The sequence below is a fragment of the Trichosurus vulpecula genome, chromosome 8, assembly GCF_011100635.1.
Source record: "Trichosurus vulpecula isolate mTriVul1 chromosome 8, mTriVul1.pri, whole genome shotgun sequence".
Taxonomy (NCBI): domain Eukaryota; kingdom Metazoa; phylum Chordata; class Mammalia; order Diprotodontia; family Phalangeridae; genus Trichosurus; species Trichosurus vulpecula.
Window position 1 is genome coordinate 153,106,098 of NC_050580.1, and position 22,297 is coordinate 153,128,394.

Sequence of the window (22,297 nt, forward strand, 5' to 3'; positions counted from 1 at the left end):
TAAGGTCTACATAAGCGTTCTCCTTGAGATGGGGCTTTCGCTCTCACCTTATTTTTTCAATCAGTGGCTTTTCCTTCTCCCCCAAGTGCTCAGTGTTTTACTGCATCTCGTGATTCTGCTGTGGCAGATTTTTAAGAATATTTGTTTCATTTGACTTCTCCAAGAACGACACGCTACTCTTAGACAGCACCCCCCTCATCCCTCAGTTCATAACCCTTCCATGTCTATTATTACCTCTCCTACATTAATTCTCAGATCTAGGCACACACTGCCTAGAAGGGGAAACTGGTCCCAGGTGTATTTTGGAAACTTGTTTTCCTGCTTTGTTAGCTTTGCAGTCTAAAAGTTGAAATCAAAACTCTGTGCCCTTAGAGTGATAAAGTAGTGGTTCACTGAGTTTCAGAAGATGTGAGTTCTAGTCCTGTCTCTACCATTAACAACGCACATACCCTTAGGCAGATCCTGCCACTGTTCTCAGCCTTATGTGCTCATCTATAAAATGGGGAGATTGGGCTAGAAAATAGCTAAGTCCTCTTCCAACTCTATGATGCTAAATGATCCAAACCTCTGATTACCATGTTTCCCTTTGGTCTCTGTGTCCCCAGTGCTTAGAACAATGCCTGACACAGAGTAAGTACTTTACAAATGCATGCTGATTGAGTAATAAAGAGCCAGTGCCCTGCAAACCTGTAGATAGAGCCTGTTTTGGCCATTCATTCATTCATTAAATATTTATTAAGTCCTACTGTGTGCTCGGCCTTCAGAAAGAAGCAAAATTTAGAAAAGGCTTGTTTCCCTCATAGAGCCTACTGTCTGGGAGGCAGAGTGGATAAGAAACAAATAAATAATTATAATACCTAGTATTATATTATAAGCCTATCCATCTCTACATAAAGAAAATCCATTCCTCAAAAACTTCCAAAAAGGTAAAGATTCATATAACAAAATCCTACTTCACTAATTTTAATGAGTAAAACTATACGAAGTTTCTAGACCAAAAGTCATGCCTGTCCTTTAACCCAAATAGGCTCAAATAACCAATTCCTAAATAACTGTTTAATAGTCCTTGCCAAGGAAGAAAGATCCTGTGAGGATTGACGTGCTAGAGTGAGTCAGTCAGCTATGGAGGGTAAGGGGAAACATGAAGAGGAGGATAACTCGAGGACCAAGAAAAATTGGTTGACTTATGAGTGAAACCTCCACTATACTGTCAACTGTTTTATCCAATTTTTGAGCAATTTGCATGAGTTTTGGAGGATCACCTGTAATTCCTTGAGGGGGCAGCCTTGGCCTCAGTGTCAAGTGAAGCAGCTTCCCCTGTGGCCCTCAGGCCAATGAAGCACTGCTATTTCTTGAACCTTTCAAACCAGCCATTGTTCTTCTTGAATCCTAATGCCTAAGCAGCATCAGCTCCCCTCCCCTGGTCCCAAATGCATTCCTCCAACCAATTGTCATGTCTCATGCCTCCTAGAAGCAGGGTGTGTCTCTCCCGGTGAAAAGTACTCCCTACAGTGAAAAATAAGTATAATTTGCCATTGTCCATTTAGGTGAAAATCCATAAAGCAAGTATGTGTATATCAAGGGGTAGGTGAACAATGGTGTGCTAATTACCTGGGAAAAGTAATCATTTTAATATGGTTTCATTTTGTGAAAGCAGTAGTCACTCACACAATGTATGTGCTTCTACCCATACTCCATTGACCCAGAACTTCTGACTTTGGCCCAACAAAACTGGATTGAGCACCAGAAGCTTGTGAACTTGGTGCCAATGGAGTAAAACAAGTGATCGCAACAGAAGGAGGACATATTACATGTTGAAAGTTCTCTAAAGTTATGGTTTATCATGTGAGTCAGTAAATTTAGTGATTTTACTTTGTTCAAATTAATTTACATACTATCATACGTTAAAGACAAGCATGCTACCCAAAACCCTAGGGGAAAAGTCATTGCTTACGGGGATCCAGACATAGCAGAGCTATCATCCGGCCTGCTAGGATAGCGCAGCAACTCAAGAGCTGCTCAGTCTGAACCAAATGGAGCCAAAATACCTTCTTGGCTCCTATGGTCTCGTCAATGGATAAATATGTATTCAAGGATCTACTCTATATAAGGCTAGCATAAGATGGTGACCCTCTCCTCCAGGAATTCACAGTGTAACCTAAAAGACAAGCACATACACAGGAAAAAATAATTATGTGTCATCATATGTGTCAAATGAATGGTAGAGAGCATCCAACAAACATTTTTAAGCACCTGTTGTATGCAATGTATTGTACAAGAGCTAGTCTCAGAAGGGTTTAGGACAAGGGAGTGTTGGAGTGGCCCAAGACTTCATATGAGACCCGAACTGAAGGATGAGTAAGAATTAGGCCAAGATAAATGCAGAATTTTGTTTGGCTTGACTTCAAATATTTGTTAGAAAGGTTTTGCTTCTCTTTTTGTCTTCTGGGGGGAGGAGAAGACCATCAGTTTTTGTTCACGACAAAATAAAATTTAATTAAAAAAAGAATTTGGGAGGGAGGATCAGGCTAAGGCGTGGTAACTTTTGTAGACAAACATGCAGGGACAGTCACCTCTACCTTTAGCTCACGCACGTGTGCAAACCAGGAATCTTAACTTAAGGGTTTTCCCCCAAGAAAAGAAAGGGAAAATAACGAAAAAGTCAGCTCTTCACTGGTGACAGGTGTGGAGTACAGTGCTCTCCCTTGGACAGTGACACTGTCCCCAAAGTTACTGCAATACAACAAATATTTCCTAAACACCATTTGTAAATAAGGCACTGATAGACATAAGGAATACAAAGGCAAAAACCAAAATAGTTCCTGCTCCCAAAAAGCTTACATTCCACTAGGGTATATAGTATGTAACACCATGACTCACATTTGTATCAAAGTTTACAAAGTGCTTCACATACATTATGGCTTTTTATCCTAAAACAACCCGTTGAGGTAAGATAATGCAAATAATCTTGTCTTCATTTTACAGGTGAAAACACTGAGGCTCAGAGAATATTAAGTGACTTGCCCAGGGTCATACAACTAGTAAATGTCAGAGTTTGGATTTAAACCCAGGTCTTGCCTATTGTTAAGGCCAGCCTGTACCCACAGAGATAAGTAAATAGAAAATAATGTAGAAAAGCAGAAAGCAGTTACAACTGAGGCAATCAGCCATCACAAAGGAGGTGGCATCTGATCTGCACTTTGAAGGAAGCTAGAGATTCTACTCTAGGGGAATGGGGAAAATCAATGTCAGCTCTGTGCCAACTCACATAGGCAATGCACAGGTGGCTTGTCGAGTTCTGGAGCAGCAAGGAGGCCATTGTGACTGGGTTGCAGGATTCATGAAAAGGTACAGTATGAATAAGTCTGGAATGATGGGTGCAAGTCATTGTAGAGGATGTTAGTGTCCGGCTAAAGTATTTTTTGCTTTAACCTCGAGGCATTGGAGCACCACTGAAGCTTTTTCAGTAGGCAAGGGACATGATCAAATCTCTGTCTTGGAAATTTTGATTTGGCAGCTGTGTAGAGGATGAACTGTGAAGGGAAACAGAGACCGAAAGGGGAAAAGGCTGTTGGAGTGGTTTAGATGAGAAGCGATGGGGGCCTGAATAGGCTAGAAAGGGGTGTGTGAGTGAAGAGACAAGAGACAGATGAGAAAGGTGTTGTGGTGAGAGAATTAGTAAGATTTCACAGCTTTTGGATACCGAGGTAGAGGAAGAAGTCAAAGATGACACCAGAATCATTACATTGGATGACTGGTAAGGATGGTGATTTTTTTCTCAGTTTCTAAATTCAGATTTTCTCTGAGTCTGGAGCGTTCACTGAAAATGGCAACAGAAGATCCCACCTTGAAAGGCTTTTTCACAGACATCTTGGGTGACCGGGGGGAGGCAGGGGAAGGGAGAAATGGAAAAAGTGAGTTGACCTCTCAGACTGACCAGAAAAACATAAGCACTGCTGAGCACTTGGTAATAGTACTCTCTATTCAATCCATCGGTAACAGATTTCATCGCAGTTAAATGAGTGAGCAAGAACTAGGACATGACTACACAGGTATGTAAAGTAGGAATCAACAGAAACCATCTGGACACTAAGGCCCAGGTGAAGAAGGGACTGGATTGGACCGATGATGATTTCCTTTTCACGAGTTATTAAGTTCCCATCAATTCCCTTCATCTCACTCAGGTAATTTATTTACTTCCAAGTCTGGTCCATGTCAGGCTCCAGGTGACTTTGTTTCTCCCCTCCTCCCCACCACCGTGTCCCACTTTTGGACCCATCTTACCTTTTGCAATCATGTCCTTTTCCCTTTATTATGCCTCCATCTTCTGTTGAGAAGTTTGTGGACCATAATACTTCAACCCTCACCGGTTTAATTGTTGGAATTAGCCCTGTGAGAATAAGGGAAATGAGAGTGGGCTCCCACTGCCTGTTGATGAGGTTAGCATGATTATTCAGCAGCTTCATCTCACCACTTGCTTGGCTGCTTCTTTGCATACATGGCTATTAATGTGCTCTCTGTATGATGAATAAAGGACCTCGGTGTCTGGGCAGTCAGACGGTGCCTTTCACAAGGGCTAAAAATTGCTTTTTACAAGTGTAATATCAATATCCTGGCTTCACGGTTAAGAGCAACATTAATGTTCCCATTGTTCCTCCGAGCTCGCTGGGGTTACTTTAGCTCTTACAGACCCTGATTCCTCTGCCAAAGAGATAAAGCGTTCATCCAGGCTCGGAATAGGGGCTGAGAACATGGGGAAGTAAGTGCTACCGAGGGGAGCATCTCACCCCGTTTCCCTTTCTGGATAACTCCAGAAGTGGCCTTGCAGACATCCCTCACAGGTTGAAAATGCAGGTGCTTTGCTTCTCTCCATCTGGTTTCTTGCCATAATAGGACTCACCTGACTCAGTGTCCTTGAATCCTGGCATCCCTTAGGGTTGATCTGGGGCACCAGGGGAACAGGTACCTGCAGAATGGTCCAAGGTGGCTTAATGACTTTTTTGTGAATTCTCCATTTTTCTCATTTCCCTTAATTGGGTTTCTGTACCTTCCTGACCCATTCATCCACTCAGCAAATATTTATCGAGTGCCAATTTCATGCAGAATTCTGTGCTAGCCCTCAAAACAGAAATTATACCAATTCTGATTTTTCTCTTGATAATAGGACCAGATCCCGAGCACCTTTGTTCAGATCTTCACGGGAATTCAGGTTTTCTTTCTAAGCAATTCTGAAAGTAATATCTATTTATCCTGCTTTTTCATGTTATAGTGAGGAGAACTGAAAAAAAAACAAACAACAGTGATTTAAGGTCTTAGAAAGAAGGGGCAAGTGAGTACACGCTCGTGTGTGTGTGTGTGTGTGTGTGTGTGTGTGTGTGTGTGTGTATCCTTAAACAACAGTTCTGTGGTAGAGATGATGGTGGTGGTGATAATGAGGTCACAGGGTTCATAGGGTTTTTTTTTCTATTTGGGAGGGAACTTAGGGATTATCTAGTTTAACCTTTATTTTACAGATGAGGAAACTGAGGTCCAGTGATGAAGTGATTCTCCCACAGACACAGATAAAGCAGCAGAGCTACTATAAGATGTACTTAAAATCCAGCACTCTTTCTACCACACTGCGCTAGCTAACATTGGTGAATTCTCGTGTCTCTTTTGGGGGTTTACCAAGTCATATAGTTCCAATCTCTTCTCCTTTGTTCATTGGCTTACAACTAGAGAAATCCCCTTCTCTTTGGGTGTTGTGACAAAGGTAACCAAAAAAAGCTTTTAAGAGAGAAAAGTTTGAATAAGAAGTTGGTGTCTTCCATTAAACATTCTTAGGGCAATCTCTTTTTACCTGGCTGTCAGTCCACTCCCAGTAAGAGTGGGGCTGTTCCCCGGAACCGGCATCTTCCCCTCTACTTTTACTCAGTACACTTAACCCCCTACTTGGATTCAATTCCGTAGACATTGATGCGTTAGTTGTTGTTCAGTCATTTCAGTTGTGTTGACTCTCCATGACCCTATTTGGGGTTTTCTTGACAGAGATCCTAGAGGGGTTTGTCATTCCCTTCTCCGGATCATTTTACAGATGAGGAAACTGAGGCAAGCAGGGTGAAGTGACTTGCCCAGGGTGACACAGCTAGTAAGTGTCTGAGGCCGGATTTGAACCACATATACACAGATAATTACATACAAGTTCTAGAAGGGGGTGGCAGCTGAGCTAAGCCTTGGGGTGGGGCCAGGGAGCAGGGGGAGGTCAAGATTGGAAAAGGCAACAGAAAGAGGAAGTACATGCCAGGCAGGGGGACAGCTTATGGGGACAAACAGTGGTGAGATGGACTGTCCAGCTCAAGGAGCAGCCAGCAGTCCAGCGTGACTGGAATGCAGAGTCTGAGAAGGGAAATAGTGTGAAACAAAGGAATAAATAAATAGAAAGGGAAGTTTGAGCCGTACTGTCTGTAGCAGGGCTGGGGAACCTATGGCCTGGAGGCTACATGTGGCCTTCTAGGTCCTTGGGTGCTGCCATATGACTGAGTCCAAGTTTTACAGAACGCATCCTTTTATTAAGGAGGAAGTTTGGATTCGGTCAAAGAATCACACTTGAGGACCTACAGGGCCACATGTGGCCTTGGGGCCCCAGGTTCCCCATCCCTGGCTAAGGTTTTAAAAACCAGACTCAGGAGTTTACATTTTATCCTAGAGGGCAATTGGGGGGCACTTAGAGGCTTTGTATCAGCACAAAATCAATACATAACTTAGTTCCAATCTCATAAACATTTATTAAGGTCCTACTATGTGCCAGGCACTATGCTGAGCATTGTCAATATGGTTAATAAGAAGAAAAACAGTTCCTGCCCTCAGAAATATTACAATCTGATTGGGGGAGACTGCACACAAAAGGAGACCGGAAAGTGGGGTGGGGTGAGGTGAGGCGACCAGGGAGTATGGCCAGATCACTGAAATGACCAGGCATTTCAACTACTATTAATTCGTTCTCCCCAAAGGATTACTCAGTCCAAATAGGTATGGGAAGCTACTTCATTAAGATAATACTTTGAAAACAGGGCAACCTCTGCAGATGAAAAATTAATTCAATAGGAGCCAGCTATCCCTATCTTTATTACTTTCTATCCCTAATTCCCTACACCCAGTTTTTATGTGTATTTTACAAGGATTTCTGTAGCCTTACAGCCTGCCTTCCATTTTATGTACCTAGAATGAGTCAGAAGACCAACCACAGGATAAAAGCTGTAGAGCTGGAAGGAAGGGACCTTGGAGGCCGTTAGGACCAATGCCTTTGTTTTACAGATGAGAATACTGGGGTTTGGAGAAGTTATGACTTGACCAGGGTCACACAGCTGAGTAAATAGCTGAAGAAGGACTGGAACTCAGATCATCCTGAGGCCAAGTCTACTATGCCCCTCAGCTGCAGTAGAAGGGAGATTCTAGAGAAGAAACCTGGGACAGCATCTAACAAATACAGAAATAAAACACTGGAGGCTTTGTGAGGAAGATGAAGCAGACAGTTAGCAGCTGTGTACAGTGCCTGCCAAGTGCAAGACACACAAAGAAGGACCACCCTCTTGTCCTCTAGCTCTTCCTCGGTCTAACCACAGAAACAAGAAGCTGAATGCGTACAATGTAGTAGTGATGATAGCAAGGAGAAATGACTTGCCCGTAGTCACTAGTCTGGTGACTGAAAGTCCAACTCTTTCCACCAACCCCCAAGGGCTCTTGGACAAAGAGCTGGATTTGGAGTCAGGGGACCTCAGTTCGAATCCCATTCCCGACACTACCTGTGTGACCTTGGAGAAATCATTTAACCTGAGGCAACTGTAGTGCACAGAACGCTGGGTCTGGAGGTGGGAAGACCTGAGTCCACATCTGACCTCAGCCACTTATTTAGTTGTGTGATCCTGGGCAAGATACTTAATTTTTATTTGCCTCGGTTTCCTCATCTGTAACATGTGTTTGGTAACAGCACCTACTTCAAAGGGTTGGGAGGATCAAATGTTGGTAGAGCACTTAACAGCATGTGCCTGGCACATAGTAAGTGCAATGTAAATGATTATTCCTGTCCTTCCCCCACACACACACACTTAATGTCTCTGTGCCTCAGTTTCCTCATCTGTCAAAAGAAGGGATTGGAGTAGATGACCTCTAAGGGTCTTTCCGGCCCTAGATCTATGATCCTATGATGGTGGACCCTGCCTTCCTAAGTGCTGGTCTTCCCCTTACTGACTAGCACAGGGTAGGTGTCTCATGGACTCTCCAGAGATACAGGTCAGCTGCTGGGTTATGGGATGATGACTTCCATTCCAAAGGGATTCTTCGCTTTACCTAAGGATTTACTATAGCTTCTTTCATGAATTCTTTCTAGTTCATTTAAAAAGTGACCCACTTTGTACAAGTACAGCTAAGCGGTGCCTCGGATAGAGACAACCTTGGAGTCAGGAAGAACCGAATCAAATCCAGCCTCAGACATGAGGCAAGCCATTTAGCCTCCACTTGTCTCAGTTTCCTCAGCTGTAAAGCAGAGATAGTAACAGCACCTACCTCCCGAAGTTGTTGTGAGGATCAGTCGAGATATTTGTAAAACACTGAGCATAGCGCCTGGCACATAGTAGGCACTTAATAAGTACTGATTTTCTCCTTTCCTTCCTACACATCACTCTGCAGACACAGATTGATTGGGTAAGACGAGGCCCCCTGGCATTTTTTCTTTTGCAGTTTTTTGCCTCCCCCCACCGGAGACCCACAGTTTTGACCTTGTTGACTTAAGAGTTGCCCAGGGAGAGCCGGGGAAGGCAAGGGGAAGAGGTAAAGTGGGAGGCAGAGCAGGCGCGCCTTCCCTCCCTGCCTCGGAGTACCTGGACTCAGGTGGCAAAGAGGGCCCCTGCTGTTCCTTCTCGGCAAAGTAAAGGGGCGTCTCAGCCCTCCCTCTCCTGCAGTTCTGGTCCAATTGTTCCTGAACAGATGATTACAGAGATGGAGCATATGGAAACCAAAGTCAGCCAGTATTTTTGGATAGTGCTGTTACCCCAGGCTTTCCATGGGGGAGGAGAAGGCGAAGGCTTGACATACTGACTCAGGCGAGCAGCTTCCCATTGTTCACTTCAAAAGGCAAGAGGTCACTCCTTTCCTTGCAACTTGAAAAAAGAAACTTACCTTCATTTTTTTCAGGGAGAATTTTCTTGCTCCAAGTAGGAGATTTGAGAAAGTAGGAAGAGGGTGGTCAAAATAAGTAAAAGACTAGATAAAATTCACTGAAATTTCACAAATTTCACATTTAGTACTTGACCCATACAGCTAGGAATGACCTGAGAGGTTATTTAGGCCAACCCCCTTGTTTTACGTATGAAAGAACTAGGGCCCTTGGCCAAGGTCACTCAGCTGGTAGATAGTAGATCCCAGCATTAACCAGGTTTCTTTCTGAAGCCCAGTGCTCTCTCTGCTATACTGTGTTGTATTTATGAAGCTCAGTTCATATAGGGAAGAGTCAAAGATAAATAGAATTAAACACAAAGCTTACAGTCTAGTACAAGCAATGAGACTATGCAAATATTATAACATAAGTTATATAAGGGTGAAGGACAGGTCCATACCAAATGCCGTGAGTGATAACTTCTGGTTGAGATCAGGGAAAACTTCATAGAGGAGGTGGCATTGGAACCAAGCCTTCAGATATGATAGGGTTTCAGCAAGCAGAGACTGGGATGGGATGGGAGGGATTTGGAAGGAAATTGGAGGAAAGTGCATTCTCCTCATAGGGACAACAGAGGTAATGCACTGCACTGGAAAGCAGGTAGGTGTGGGGGAGTTCAGGAACAGTAGGTACTTCTGTGTGTTAAGAGCACAGAGTATGTGAATGCAAGTGATGCTTTGATTTTGATCCTCCAGTTTTCCAACCATATATTCTAGACCCTCCTCTAGGTTAGAAAACATGCTTCTAATCTGTCCTTGGAAACTGGATTGTTGAGCTAAATATGCCCCAAGGATTACTCTAACTCTTCCTTTTCTTAAGATTCATACTAAAGCCCTTGAGAGATATATTTTAGATGAGTAAAGAATAGCAGCACTTTTGCGGCAGCAAAGAATTGGAAACAAAGTGTATGCTCAATTCTGAAAGTGGCTACACAAATTGTGGTATGTGGACATAATGGAATATTACTATGCCATAGCTAAAAAGAAGGTTAAGAATTCAGAGAAGCCTGGGAAGACTTATGTGAACTGATGCAGAGTGAAGTAAGCAGGACCAGGAAAACAGTATCCAGAATGACTACAACAATATAAATGGGAATTAAAAAAAAGCCAACGACAGCAGCAAAACTGAGTGAATACCAATAATGACCCAGTGTGGGTCACCCCGGAGGTGGGGCTGCTGTCATACTTACTTGATATGCTGGCCAGTTTTGCTGAAGTTCTTTTTTTCTTCCTTTTGTATTGCAAGTTACAAGGAATGGATCTCTAGATAGGGAGATATTTCAAAATGAAGGCGATGTGAAAGTAAAAGATGTCAGCGAAAATACAAAATTAAATAGCAAGTCCAGATAAAAATAAATAAATGAACCCTGTAATCAAAACAGTAAGACTATCACTTGACTGTGACCTTGAATAAGTCACTTAAACTCATTAATTCCACTAATATTTATTAAATAACTGCTGTTTGCAGCAACCTGTGTGCTTAGTGCTGAATGAGATACAAATTTCAGCCAAGACAGTCTGCCTTCATAAAGTTCGCCATCTTAATAAGTAAGATAGGACGCAAAGTTAACCATACTATATAACATTACATAATAAGCATATTAGTTACAGATCAAAGGGTTCTATATAGATTAAGACTGGAAGGCATCAACCACCAAGGAGATTAGTGAAGGACTGATAAAATGTTGATTTAAGTACAGCATTAAAAGATTTCAATAGATGAAGAGGAGGAGGAAGGGCATTCCAGGTGTAGGAGCCAACATGGTGGCATGCCACATTCGTGGAGAAGAGGGTGAACAGCTTGGCTTGGAGCCACCTCAGAGTAAAATTACTAGAAAGGGAGGGTGGTAACAGATGATGGAGAGCTTTGAACGCTGGGCCAGAAACTTCAAGGTAGAAGCATTTGAACTTAATGGCCAATGGAGAGTACATAGTAAGTACTTAATAAGTGCTTGTCTACTAACTGACCAGTGAAGGATTAGGGGTAAAGAACGACATGCCCAGATCTACGTATAAGAAAGTCATCTGGTAGCAGTAATGAAAAAGGATAGAGGAGTTGGGAAGACCTGCGAGCAAGCTCCTCCAGTTGTGCTGGCTAATGGTAATGAAGTCTGTTGGCACTGGAAATGCAGGGGAATATACATGGGCTGTGCCTTTATAAACACAAGGCATTGTTAATACGGAATTACTTCCATTTAACACTTATTTTCCTTGAGTGAATGAATGAATGTAGACAAGTATAATTCTACTTGAATCTCCATCTAGGGGGCAGAACCTTAGTTCACAGCAAACACCCAGAAATTCACGCCTTCTTCCAGCCTCATAGTTAGCACCAACACCCATCTCCCTTGCCTTAGGCAGGATTTGACCTTGAAGTCGTTGGTAGGATTCCCAGATTGTTATTTTAAATCTCTGTTCACCTGTGTGTCTGGAAGTTGTCTGTAGACTGTGTCTCCCGTGATTCATTCTTGTCCATTCACTAATCACTATCCAGACGACTCCTTATACCTTGCTTTTCCCCCCCCCAGCCTGGAGCTCTGTTCTCATTTATCTGGCAAATCCCTTGCCTCTCTCCCTGCTTCCTCCCCCCCCATCCCCCACTCTCAGTCATTAGGGTTTTGGACGGCTGGGTGACATGCTGGAAAGATGCCATAGCCTTTCACCTTTGGAACCCTGGGTTCAGATCCATTTTAGGCACAATTGAAAATGGGTGTGATGATTTCATCTCACTGAAGCTCCTTGCAATCTGCTGTAATTGGTCTGACTGTCCCCTGGGGGCCTGCAGGTCAAGGCTGAGGTGTATTGAAAGAGCAGTTTGGGACACTGGCAAGGCTGACACCTGGTTCAGGCCAGCGTAAACAGACCCATAGGGCTCCCTCATTCCATCCTTCTGCTGGAAAGGTAGGGGGTGTTTGTGGAAGGGGGTGGAAATGACGCTTCAGACACAGGGGAGGAGGCCAAAAAAGAGGAGAAGGAAAGATGTAGAGGGGGCAGGAAAGAGGCTAAAGAAAAGGGGATTAGGGGAGAGGAGAAAGGAGGTAGGGGTAGAAGAAGGTTAGAAAAGGTAGGGGGTGCGAGTGGAGACCAGAGAGGGAGGAGGGAAGGTTGCAGAGAGACAGTGGTAGGGGAGAGAGGGAGAAAGGAAATTGAAAAACTAACCAGTCATGTCTGCCCTCCGCCAGTCTTTTCGGCTGGCCCCAGGAACACTGTCCCTTCTCTCCTCCTTTGAGTTAGACATTATCTGCCTGCCCATGCCAGTTGACTCTTACCTCACCAACCTCTAGGATGTTTGGTGGAGAAAAATGTCACATGTCCTAAGCCCAATTAACAATGACAGTAGCTGTCTTTAAAGAGATGATAGGGTTGCAATTGAAGGGAGTGGGGCAGGAAAACCTTTTTCTGCTTTCTCTTTCACCTGATTTTTAAATGAAGCTATGCTGACTGCTCTCCCTATTTTCTGTAAGACTCCTATCCTAAGGAAATCCTGAGGGGCTTGGAGATTGAGAGTGTACATCTTGCATATGGGTGGGAGGGGGAGATAGCTAAAGATAGCAGAGCCTGCGTGTCTATTTTATGTGCATGTATAAATAGGTTATACACGGAGAGAGACGGAGGATGAAAACAGATGGAAGACTAAGCCTGGAAATGTGCCCATCACTCTTAAATCAGACTGTACAGCTTGAGAGTGAGTTGTACAGTAGCAGGAGGAAGCAGCAGAAATTTTCATTCACAAGCTCTAGTAACTACTCTCTGGAAATGGAAACAAACACATCAATATGGTCTTTCCCATAATGTGTTTGCATTTGTTCCAGAAACACTTCCAAAGAAAGTGAGCTAACCAGATTCTGATTTATTTTTAGGAAGGTTTTAGTGGAAGAGGGAAGGGCTGAAACTGACATGAATTGTGTGACCAGATGACATTTGGGTTTCTTGGCAGAGCATTGGACTAGAATTCAGGAGGCTTGGGTTCTAGTCATTAAATATGTATTGAGTCACCTTGGTCTTGGAGAAGAAACAACCTCTGTCCTTCTTTTGCAGAAGTGGGGGACTGTGGTTGTGATTTTTCATATACTGACCAATTCAGTTGATGTCTTGGTTAGTTTTGCTGCATTTTTTTCTTTCCTTTTTTATTCTAAGATATGACTCACTGAGGCAGAGGGAATATATTAGAAAATAATGGTGATATAAAAACAGGATCTCAATAAAAACATTTTTATGTATTTATTGGGTCCTGCTGTGTGCCTTTCACTGGGTGTAGGTATCATTGTAGGGGTTAAAGAAGTATTAGACATAATCCTTGCCCTCGGGGAGTTTGCATTCTGCTAGGGGAAACAGGACAGATACACACATCTAAAGATAACTAACAGGACAAGATGGTATTTACCAAGGACCAAATGAAGGGCACCATACATTAAACAAGATGTTTCCAGAGAGGCAGTAGACTTGGAATCAGGAGGTCTGAGCTCAAATCCCCCCTTAGATTTTTGTTAGCTGATTTCATCACTGTGGGTGCTCCTTCTACCCGTACGTTTGTAACTCAGTTGATTAGCAGGATTGTTTCATGGGTTCATGTGGCTACAGAACCCATCACCAGGCAGCCAGCTCCCTGAAGATGAGCCTCTCTGAAAACTAGTCTTATTCTCAGACAATAAAAAATTCAGATTCTCTGACTATAAAACCAGTTTTCCCCCATGTTTAAGGTTTGCAAAGCACCTTCTTTACCATAGCGGTTATAAGGTCATCCATCACAGGACATACTGGACATCACAGAACTTTTCCACCTTGATTGGGCCAGGCCAGAGCTTGGGTTCCAACCTACAAAGCGTTAGAGTGGAACTTTCATGGAGTTTTTATTAGAATGAATATTATTGCTAATAAATCTGCTTCTGTTCCTACCTTTAGGGCCACCCATTTATCATGCAGTACAATGATGGGAATGCTGAAGTGGTCTCCATGTGGGTGTGCAGGATGCTGGAGGAGAGACGGACCCAGCAGGGGCCTCAGTGAGGAGAGATATCCCAGAAAGCAGCCACAGAAAAGAAATCCTGCCATTGGTTTTTAAAAAAAGAAACCTGCAGCCTATTGTATTGTCATTATGTTCACTACATAGTGTTGTTTCCAAGCACCAGAAGAGCTTTGGTGAGCGTCTGCACCTTCCGAGTCAGAGGGAATTCATCAGAATTCCCCATTGCCTTCTATGCTGTCTCACTGACTAACCTTCAGGGACCTGGGTCCCCAGGACACAGCCTACAGCCAGAAGTCAGCCATTTGGGCTGCTGAACATGTCCGTTTCAGCCCTATGAAGTTACTGAACCAGAATTTTTTGCTATCACATGAATAACGAAGTGATGGGCCCAGGGAACCTGGACACTCCCATTTCCTTTATGGCCTTTTCTGATATTTCTTGGCTTTGTTGTATTTTTTTAAATGGGAAAGGAGTGGGGGTGGGGAGGGGAAGGGATTGGAACTCCCAGAGAGAGGAAAACTTCAGTGTGTCATATACCGACAATAAAAGCATTACAACTATATAACCACCTCATTTAAGTTTAGTCTTGTGTCATCTATCCCAAGCATGGATGAGTCTGGGCATATGGGAAAACTTAGAATGGAAAAGTGCTGAAAAGGACTTTAGATCAGTCAATCAAACCCACAGGCATGTGTGAAACATTTAATATGTGCCAAGCATATTAGGGGCTTTGTATACTCGCACCAAAACAAGACCATTCCTGCCCTCATAAAAGTTACATTCTACTCAAAGGATGCAACATACCCGACACCATGGTACACACAAAAGGGAGCTTTAGTCTAAGCATCCAAAGAGACTCTGGTGGAGCCACTGGCCAATAGACTGCCATTTCCAGTTGTCGTTTTTCCATTTGCAATGGTAGTATTGATTTGGTGACTCCAGGCATGCTGAAGAAAGAGGGGTGGGGGGTGGGAGGACAGGAGGGGTTGGTTTCCCAGTAGATGGCCAGATAGAATGCAAAGCATGGTCTGGTGCAGCTGGATAGGTTGGCTGAGGTATAGATATTACCTACTTCTACCCCAGCATTTGGCAGATGAGGAAAGAGGGCTTGGGAAAATTACGTGATGTGCTCAAAGTCACCAGAGTTAGTTTGCAAAGGAATTAGCTAAGCCCAGCCTAGAACTCAAGCCTTCTGACTTTTATCTGTTGTTTTTCCTGCTAAGTCACATAGCTATATTCAGTATCAACATTTCAATTAATAAAACCTATATGTGTGTGTATATATATGTATATGTGTATGTATATGTGTGTGTATATACATATATATATATCCACCAAGAAAACCGCATGGACAGTATTGGCAGACTATGGTCCAAAGGGTCATAAAGAGTCTGACATGACTGAACAACATCATGCAACATAAAGATTTATATACAAATATTTAAGAACATTCTGAGAAGGAATCCGTAGGCTTCACCAGATCACCAAAGGAGTCCATGACCCAAGAAAGCTTAAGAACCCTTGATCTAAAGGATAGCCACAAAGAAGGAAGATAGCAACTCAGACACCCAAAAACTTACATGAGATAAAATCCTAGAAAGGAGCCATTAGGAAAAAAAAAATCAGTGGTCTGAAATGTATACATACAAATGCCCCAAAGAGGAACTTGAGTTCCTAATGCAAGGAAACAAATTCAATCCAGCACACTGAGATTTGATGGGATTTCATAAGGTTAAGAAGATACACAGGTTTTGTTTCATGCTTCAGGAAAGACAATCCAGGAAGGATGGGATCTGTTCAAGAATGAAATTCTGAAGACACAAAAATGGAAACCATTCCAATGGGGAGGGGAAAAAATTAGGATTTGTTTGAAGAGATAGGTGTAGATGCACAAGAAATTCACCAACCAACCTGGAGCTTAAAAAGGAAATGTACAAAAGATGGAAAAAAGGCCAGATTACAGAGGAAGACTGTAAGAGTATAGCACAGTCCTATCAAAATAGTGTCAGGAGTGGGGAAGCTCAGAATAAGCCAAGGCAGTGAGAGAAACTAAAGACAAAAAAAAAGTTGGCTTTGTTTGTTTAGCTATATTGGGAGAAAAAGGAGGAACCAAAAAAAAAAAAAAGCTAGGACTTTTATTTGGGGTGGATGAGACAATAATAGAAGACAAAACAGAGAAGGCAAAACTGGTTCAGTTCTTTATTTCTGTTTTCTCTTTATATTAGAAATGATTGGGGGGAGGGATGACTGGAAGTAGATATCCAAGATAAGTAAAGAGATGATAACAGAGCCCTAGCTGGCCTTGATAAAATCAAGTAAACTTGTCCAAGTGAACCTCAGGTCCTGAAAAAGTTGACAGATGTGATTGCTGAAAATTGTCAGCGATATTTGGAACATCATGGAAACTAGGAGAGAGGTACCACATTTAGACAATGACAAATGTCTCGACTTTCAAAACAGGAAAGAAAATAGTCTACAAATTAGAGACCAGTGAGCTTCACTTAGATTCCTAGGGATATCCTGGAATAAATAAAGAGATGATTAGCAAACATCTAGAAAGAGAAACAGTGATAACAAAGAGCTGGCTAGCATGATATTTAGAACATGTCCTGCCACCAATGATGAAGCATGTTACCCTATCAGCTGACAGAGTGGGGAGGGACTCAAGGGACATACATTTTCAGACATTGCCAATATGTGGATTTGTTGTTTTGTTTGATTATGCTTATTTGATACCAAAAAGGGTTTTTTCTAATTTGAGTGGAGGCTCTTGGAGGGAGCACAAGTTATAGTGATGCTGTGTGTCTTCCCTAAAAAATAAAGAAAGAGGGTCATTAAAGCATTTTTTAAAGCACCAAAGAAAACAAAGGAGGTTCAGAAAGAAACGACAAATAGGATAGCTTTGAAACTAACATGTTCAATTATAGTCTTTATAAAAATGTAAGCTGTGTCTAATAGAGAATCATGGTTACATGTATAATCTTCATTTTCTTTTCGATGTCTATGGAAATGCCATATTTGATTATGTCTGTCAAATAGAGAATAACAGAAAATGAAATTTTTTTAAAAGAGCAAGTCATGAAGACTAACCTCGTTTCCTGTTTTGACAGGATTACTAGACTAGTAGCTAAGGGGAATGCTGTGGATATAATTTAACCTAGATTTTAGCAGAGTTATTGATAATATATAGCATATCATTCTCTTGGAAAAGGAGAGACATGAAATCAATGGATTCAGAACTGGTTGGATCACTGGACTCAAGAGTAGTTGTTAATGATTCAATTTCAGTGTGACAGGAGGTGTCCAGAGGAGCACCCCAGGGATCTGTATTTAGCCCTGTGCTATTTAACATTTTTATCAACGACAAATGAAGATACAGATAGCATGTTCATCACATTTGTAGATGACCCAAAGCTGGGAGGGACAGTTAACACAGTGGATAAGAGATTTAGGATCCAAAAGGGCCTTGATAGGCTGAGCATGTGGGCTGAATCTAATGAGATGAAATTCATTGGGGGGAAATGAAAAGACTTGTGCTTGGGTACCAAAAAAAAAACCTCGTAAGCATGAGATGGGGAAGGGATGGACGGGCAACCATTGTTTTGTAAACAATCTAGGGGTCTTAGGAGACAGCAAGCTCAAAATGAGTCATCAGTGTGATGTGGCAGCCAGAAAAATTAGTGATCTTGGGCTGCATTAAGAGGGACACAGCATCCAAGAACAGGGTGGTAAGAATCCTACCACATTTTGCCTGCCTCAGACCTCCTCAGTTTAAAGGAGACAGCGTACCCGCACAGCTCCCTAAGAGTGGAAATTCCTGAGAACTAAAAGTAACAGTGGCTTGCGCTCTCTGTCTCTCTCTCTATCTCTCTCTCTCTCTGTCTCTCTCTCTCTCTCTCTGTCTCTCTCTCTCTCTCTCTCTCTCTCTCTCTCTCTCTGTTGGTGGGGAGGGGCGGTTGACTGATTCCAAGCATCCTGGTGGATGCTTTTCCCTAATATTTCAAGCATCTGTCATTTCATCTTTATAGGAACTTCTTTTGCTAAGGTCTCTTTTCGATTTAGAAAATGGTCTACAGGGTGTTCCTAAAGTCTGGACACATTGGCAAAAGTGCGTATTTTCAATAAATGAATGAAATTTTCAACAACATTTATTTAATTGGAATATTAACAAATAACATCTTCAATATGATTTCCATCATTTGTGATGCAAAGGTTGATGAGCTTTGCAAGGTTCACATGAACTCGATGAAATAACTCCACATTGCCATCAACTTTCCTATGTGTCCAGACTTTAGGGACACCCCGTACATGAGTAACTGTTGCAGAAAAAAAATTATTCACTACCCTCCCACACACACACACACACACACACACACACACACACACACACACAAACACCCTTCTGGTGAGGAAGTCTCTCCCAACTTGGCAAGACAGATCCTTGGATGGCAGATATACAGTCCATTGCCAAGCCCATCCTTTAAAAAGGTCAATAAATAATGAAGGTTGTTACTCCAGAATACTTTCTGTCACTTGGTTGCCTTCCTGTATTCCATGTAGCCTCCAAACAGCTGTTGGGCCCTCAGTGATACTTGAGGGATTCAAGAAGGCCTTGCCTCAATAGGCTGGAAAAGCCATTTCCTAAGCAAGGGGGCTATCTCCAGTCATCCTGATCTATATCTTGCCACTGGACCCAGATTGCTCCAGAGGAGAAAGTGAGGCTGGTGACCTTACACGGCCCTCCCTCACTTAAATCCAGTTCACTTGCAAAGCATGGCATCACCTCCCTGAGGTCATAGTCCTCTTTCAGAACAAAGAACAAACAATGACAACAAGATCAAGCCAACAGTGACAGAAATGAGAGGACTCAAGCATGGTCAAACCCTATGGTGGCCTGATGGCATCAACCTTTGCTGGGGAACAGCCTTAAAAGGGCGTACTATAATAACGAGGAAGGACTAATTGAAAGCAGTACCTGAGACAATTAAAACTCTGAGGGTCTTGACGCAAGCAAGACATATTTTTTTCACCGAACATGTGAACCCGGGCCCCTGGGGACTTCCTTACATGTTTCCTGATCTGGCCTGGCTTGACCTTCCATGACTATCAGAACAGATTTCAGCCTCCACCCTCTGTCCCTCTCCACTATTGGTCCTCAGTTTCTTTTCCCTCATTCTTTTCAGCTTGCCAATTGCACTTCACTGTTCAATCCCTCAGTGTCCCTATCTGTTAAATGGAGTTTATCACATACAGAAGCACTTGGAGATAGTTGAAAAAGAATCTTGCTCAAAGGGCAGATGTCAGCCTTTCCTTCTTGTCTTTAAATACCTCTACTTATCAAAAGTAGAGGTGATTAAGAAATCTCTACCTGACTCTCTGAGGACTACAGGCTGACCCATAGATTCTTTTTGTTTTGGGGAGACAATCAGGGTTAAGTGACTCACTCAGGGTCACACAGCTAGTAAATGTTTGAGGCCAGATTTGAACTTAGGTCCTCCTGTTTCTAAGGCCAGTACTCTATCCACTGCACCACCTAGCTGCCTCTTGGCCTATAGTTTCTTAACATAGGTTCCATAAACTTTTCTTTTAATTTGATAACTGTTTAAACGTAATTGTTTTGCTTTGTAATTCTATGTCTTCTAAAAAATTAAATTCACTTAAAAACATTGTTGTGAGAAAGGATCTATAGGCTTCACCAGACTGCCAAGATTAAGAACTCCTGCCCCAGACCTTGTCCTTTGAGGTCTTGCCTAATCCATTGCTTTGCAAGGTTCCAAAGCGATTATAAAGTGACTTCCTTCTCCTTCAAGGATCCAACTTCCACAATAACATTATTATTCTGATCAACTCAGCAAACATTTTCAAACACCTCCTTTGTGCTGTGCACTGTTCAAGACAGGGGATACAAAGACACAGGTGACATCGTGCTTGCCCTCAAGGAGCTTACATTCTACTGGTTACATTTATAATAACTCAGGGATTTGACGTTTCTGTGGGGAAGGTTCTCCTACCTTGTGGTACCATAGGAAGGGTGAAAGAATTGAAGCTGGAGGACCTGGATTCAAATTCCAGCTTTGACACCTATAAGCTTTGTCACCTTGGGCAAGTCACCCATGTCTTGGGACCTCAGTTTCTTCATCTATAAAATAAGAGGATGGTGCTAGATGAACACTAATATCTCTTCCAGGTCTAAGCCCAAGATCCTCCAGAATGGTTTAGAATTTACAAAGGACATTCCTCAAAACAATGCTAAGGGATAGGTCATGGAACCGTGGTCATTTCCATTTTACAGATGAGAACACTGAGGCTTGGAGAAATTAGGTGACTTGCCAATGGCCACACAGCTAGTAAGTGTCAGAGCCAGAATCAGAACCAGGTCTCCTGAGTTCAAATCTAATCAACACCCATTCCAGCGTGCCTTATGGATTAAACACTGGACTTCTTCTGGGTGGGTGAAAGTAGACAAGACGGTTCAGGGTAAAGAATATGTGTGCCTATATTGAATAATAATTCAGAATTGAAGAAATGGGGAGCAGGTCCCCTTGAGGCAGCTAGGTGGCAAAGTAGATAGAGTGGTGGATCTAGAGACAGGAAGACCTGAATTCAAATGTGCCCTCAGACACTTACTAGCTGTGTGACCCTAGCCAATCACTTCACTTCTGTTTGCACAGTCTCATCTGTAAAACGGGGACGATCATAGCACCTGCATCCCAGGGTTGTGGTCATGTTCAAATGAAATAACATTTGTAAATTGCTTAGCACAATGCCTGACACAAAGTAGGCACTTAATGAATGTTTATTTCCTTCCTTCTTTCCCTTGTTCTCCCACCCACCCAGCCTCAGGGCTGAGAACTAGATTGGACATTCAGCAAAAATGATCTCCTTCCTTCATCCCTCACCTGGGACAATGTGGCCGAAAGCCAGACCCAAGTGAGAATATGTTCCATGGAAGCTAATGGTCCTCCTAAGGGTATATTCACCCCACTTGTACTCAAGGCTGACCTTGCATCTTAGCAGAATAGGTCCCCTAAGTGATACTATTTGATTTCAGGGTCAAGGTCACATGGGAGATGGTAATGTCCCACCATCCAGATGTTCCCCCACCCTAGCTTTTGCTTACAGGAAGTTCAGCTGTTAAAGTGTCATCCCTTAAGTGTGTGTGTGTGTGTGTAGATAGATAGATAGATAGATAGATAGATAGATAGATAGATAGATAAATAGATAGATAAATGGATAGGTGGGTGGGTGGGTGGATGGACAGATGGATGGACATACGGACAGGCAGACAGACAGATAGGAAGGAAGGAAGAAGAAAGGAGAGAAAAAGAAAGAAACAAAGAGGAATGAAACAAAGGAAGGAAGGAAAAGAAAGGAAGGAAGAAAAATATAGAGATATATATATTGCCATTACTAATTCAGTAATTATAGAAAGACTTCTAGGTTTGGATAAGAGGGAACAGGGGAAAAAAGAAAGAAAAAGATTGATACTGAAGAGAAGCTGGAAGCTTCAAAGAGAAACCTTGCTTGGTTTGAGATTTTGTTGACCATGTGCTCTTTGTGGATTTCTAATAGCCCCTGGCAATGTTGGCAGAGATGGCAAGCATAAGCAACTTGTCATCCATTCCCTCTTCCATGAAATCCTCAGAGATCTCCAGGAAAACTGGGAGCAGGCAGGTGGTGGAAGGAGCACCAAAAGCAGAGGAAACCAGGAAGAGCTCTCTGAGCTGAAGCAGAGCAAAGTAAGCAGAACCAGGGGGACTATTCACATGATGACAAAAATGTCATAGAGAAAAATAACTTTGAAAGACTTTAGAACTCTGACTGATGCAGGATAAACTATGAGTCCAGAAGATTGGAGATAAAACACACCACTCGAGGGCAGCTAGGTGGTGCAGCCAGTACAGCACCAGCCCTGGAGTCAGGAGGACCTGAGTTCAAATATGGCCTCAGACACTTGACACATGTACTAGCTGTGTGACCTTGGGCAAGTCACTTAACCCCAATTGCCCTGCCAAAAAGATATATATATATATATATATATATATATATATATATATATATATATATATATATATATATATATATATATATATATATATACATATACATATACATATACATATACATATACATATACATATA

At 42.5% G+C, this 22,297-nt stretch overlaps 1 protein-coding gene across 3 annotated transcripts in view; it reads left to right on the forward strand.

The window, feature by feature from the left end:
* The window catches only part of MAP2K5 (mitogen-activated protein kinase kinase 5), a 283,285-nt gene extending 268,557 nt beyond the window's left edge, over window positions 1-14,728 (forward strand). For all 3 annotated transcript variants that reach the window (XM_036736975.1, XM_036736976.1, XM_036736977.1), the window contains one exon: window positions 14,092-14,728. In XM_036736975.1, coding sequence (XP_036592870.1) covers window positions 14,092-14,196 — 105 coding nt within the window. In that variant the 3' untranslated portion in view covers window positions 14,197-14,728. The remainder of the gene's footprint in view (window positions 1-14,091) is intronic.
* The last annotated feature ends 7,569 nt before the right edge of the window (window positions 14,729-22,297 follow it).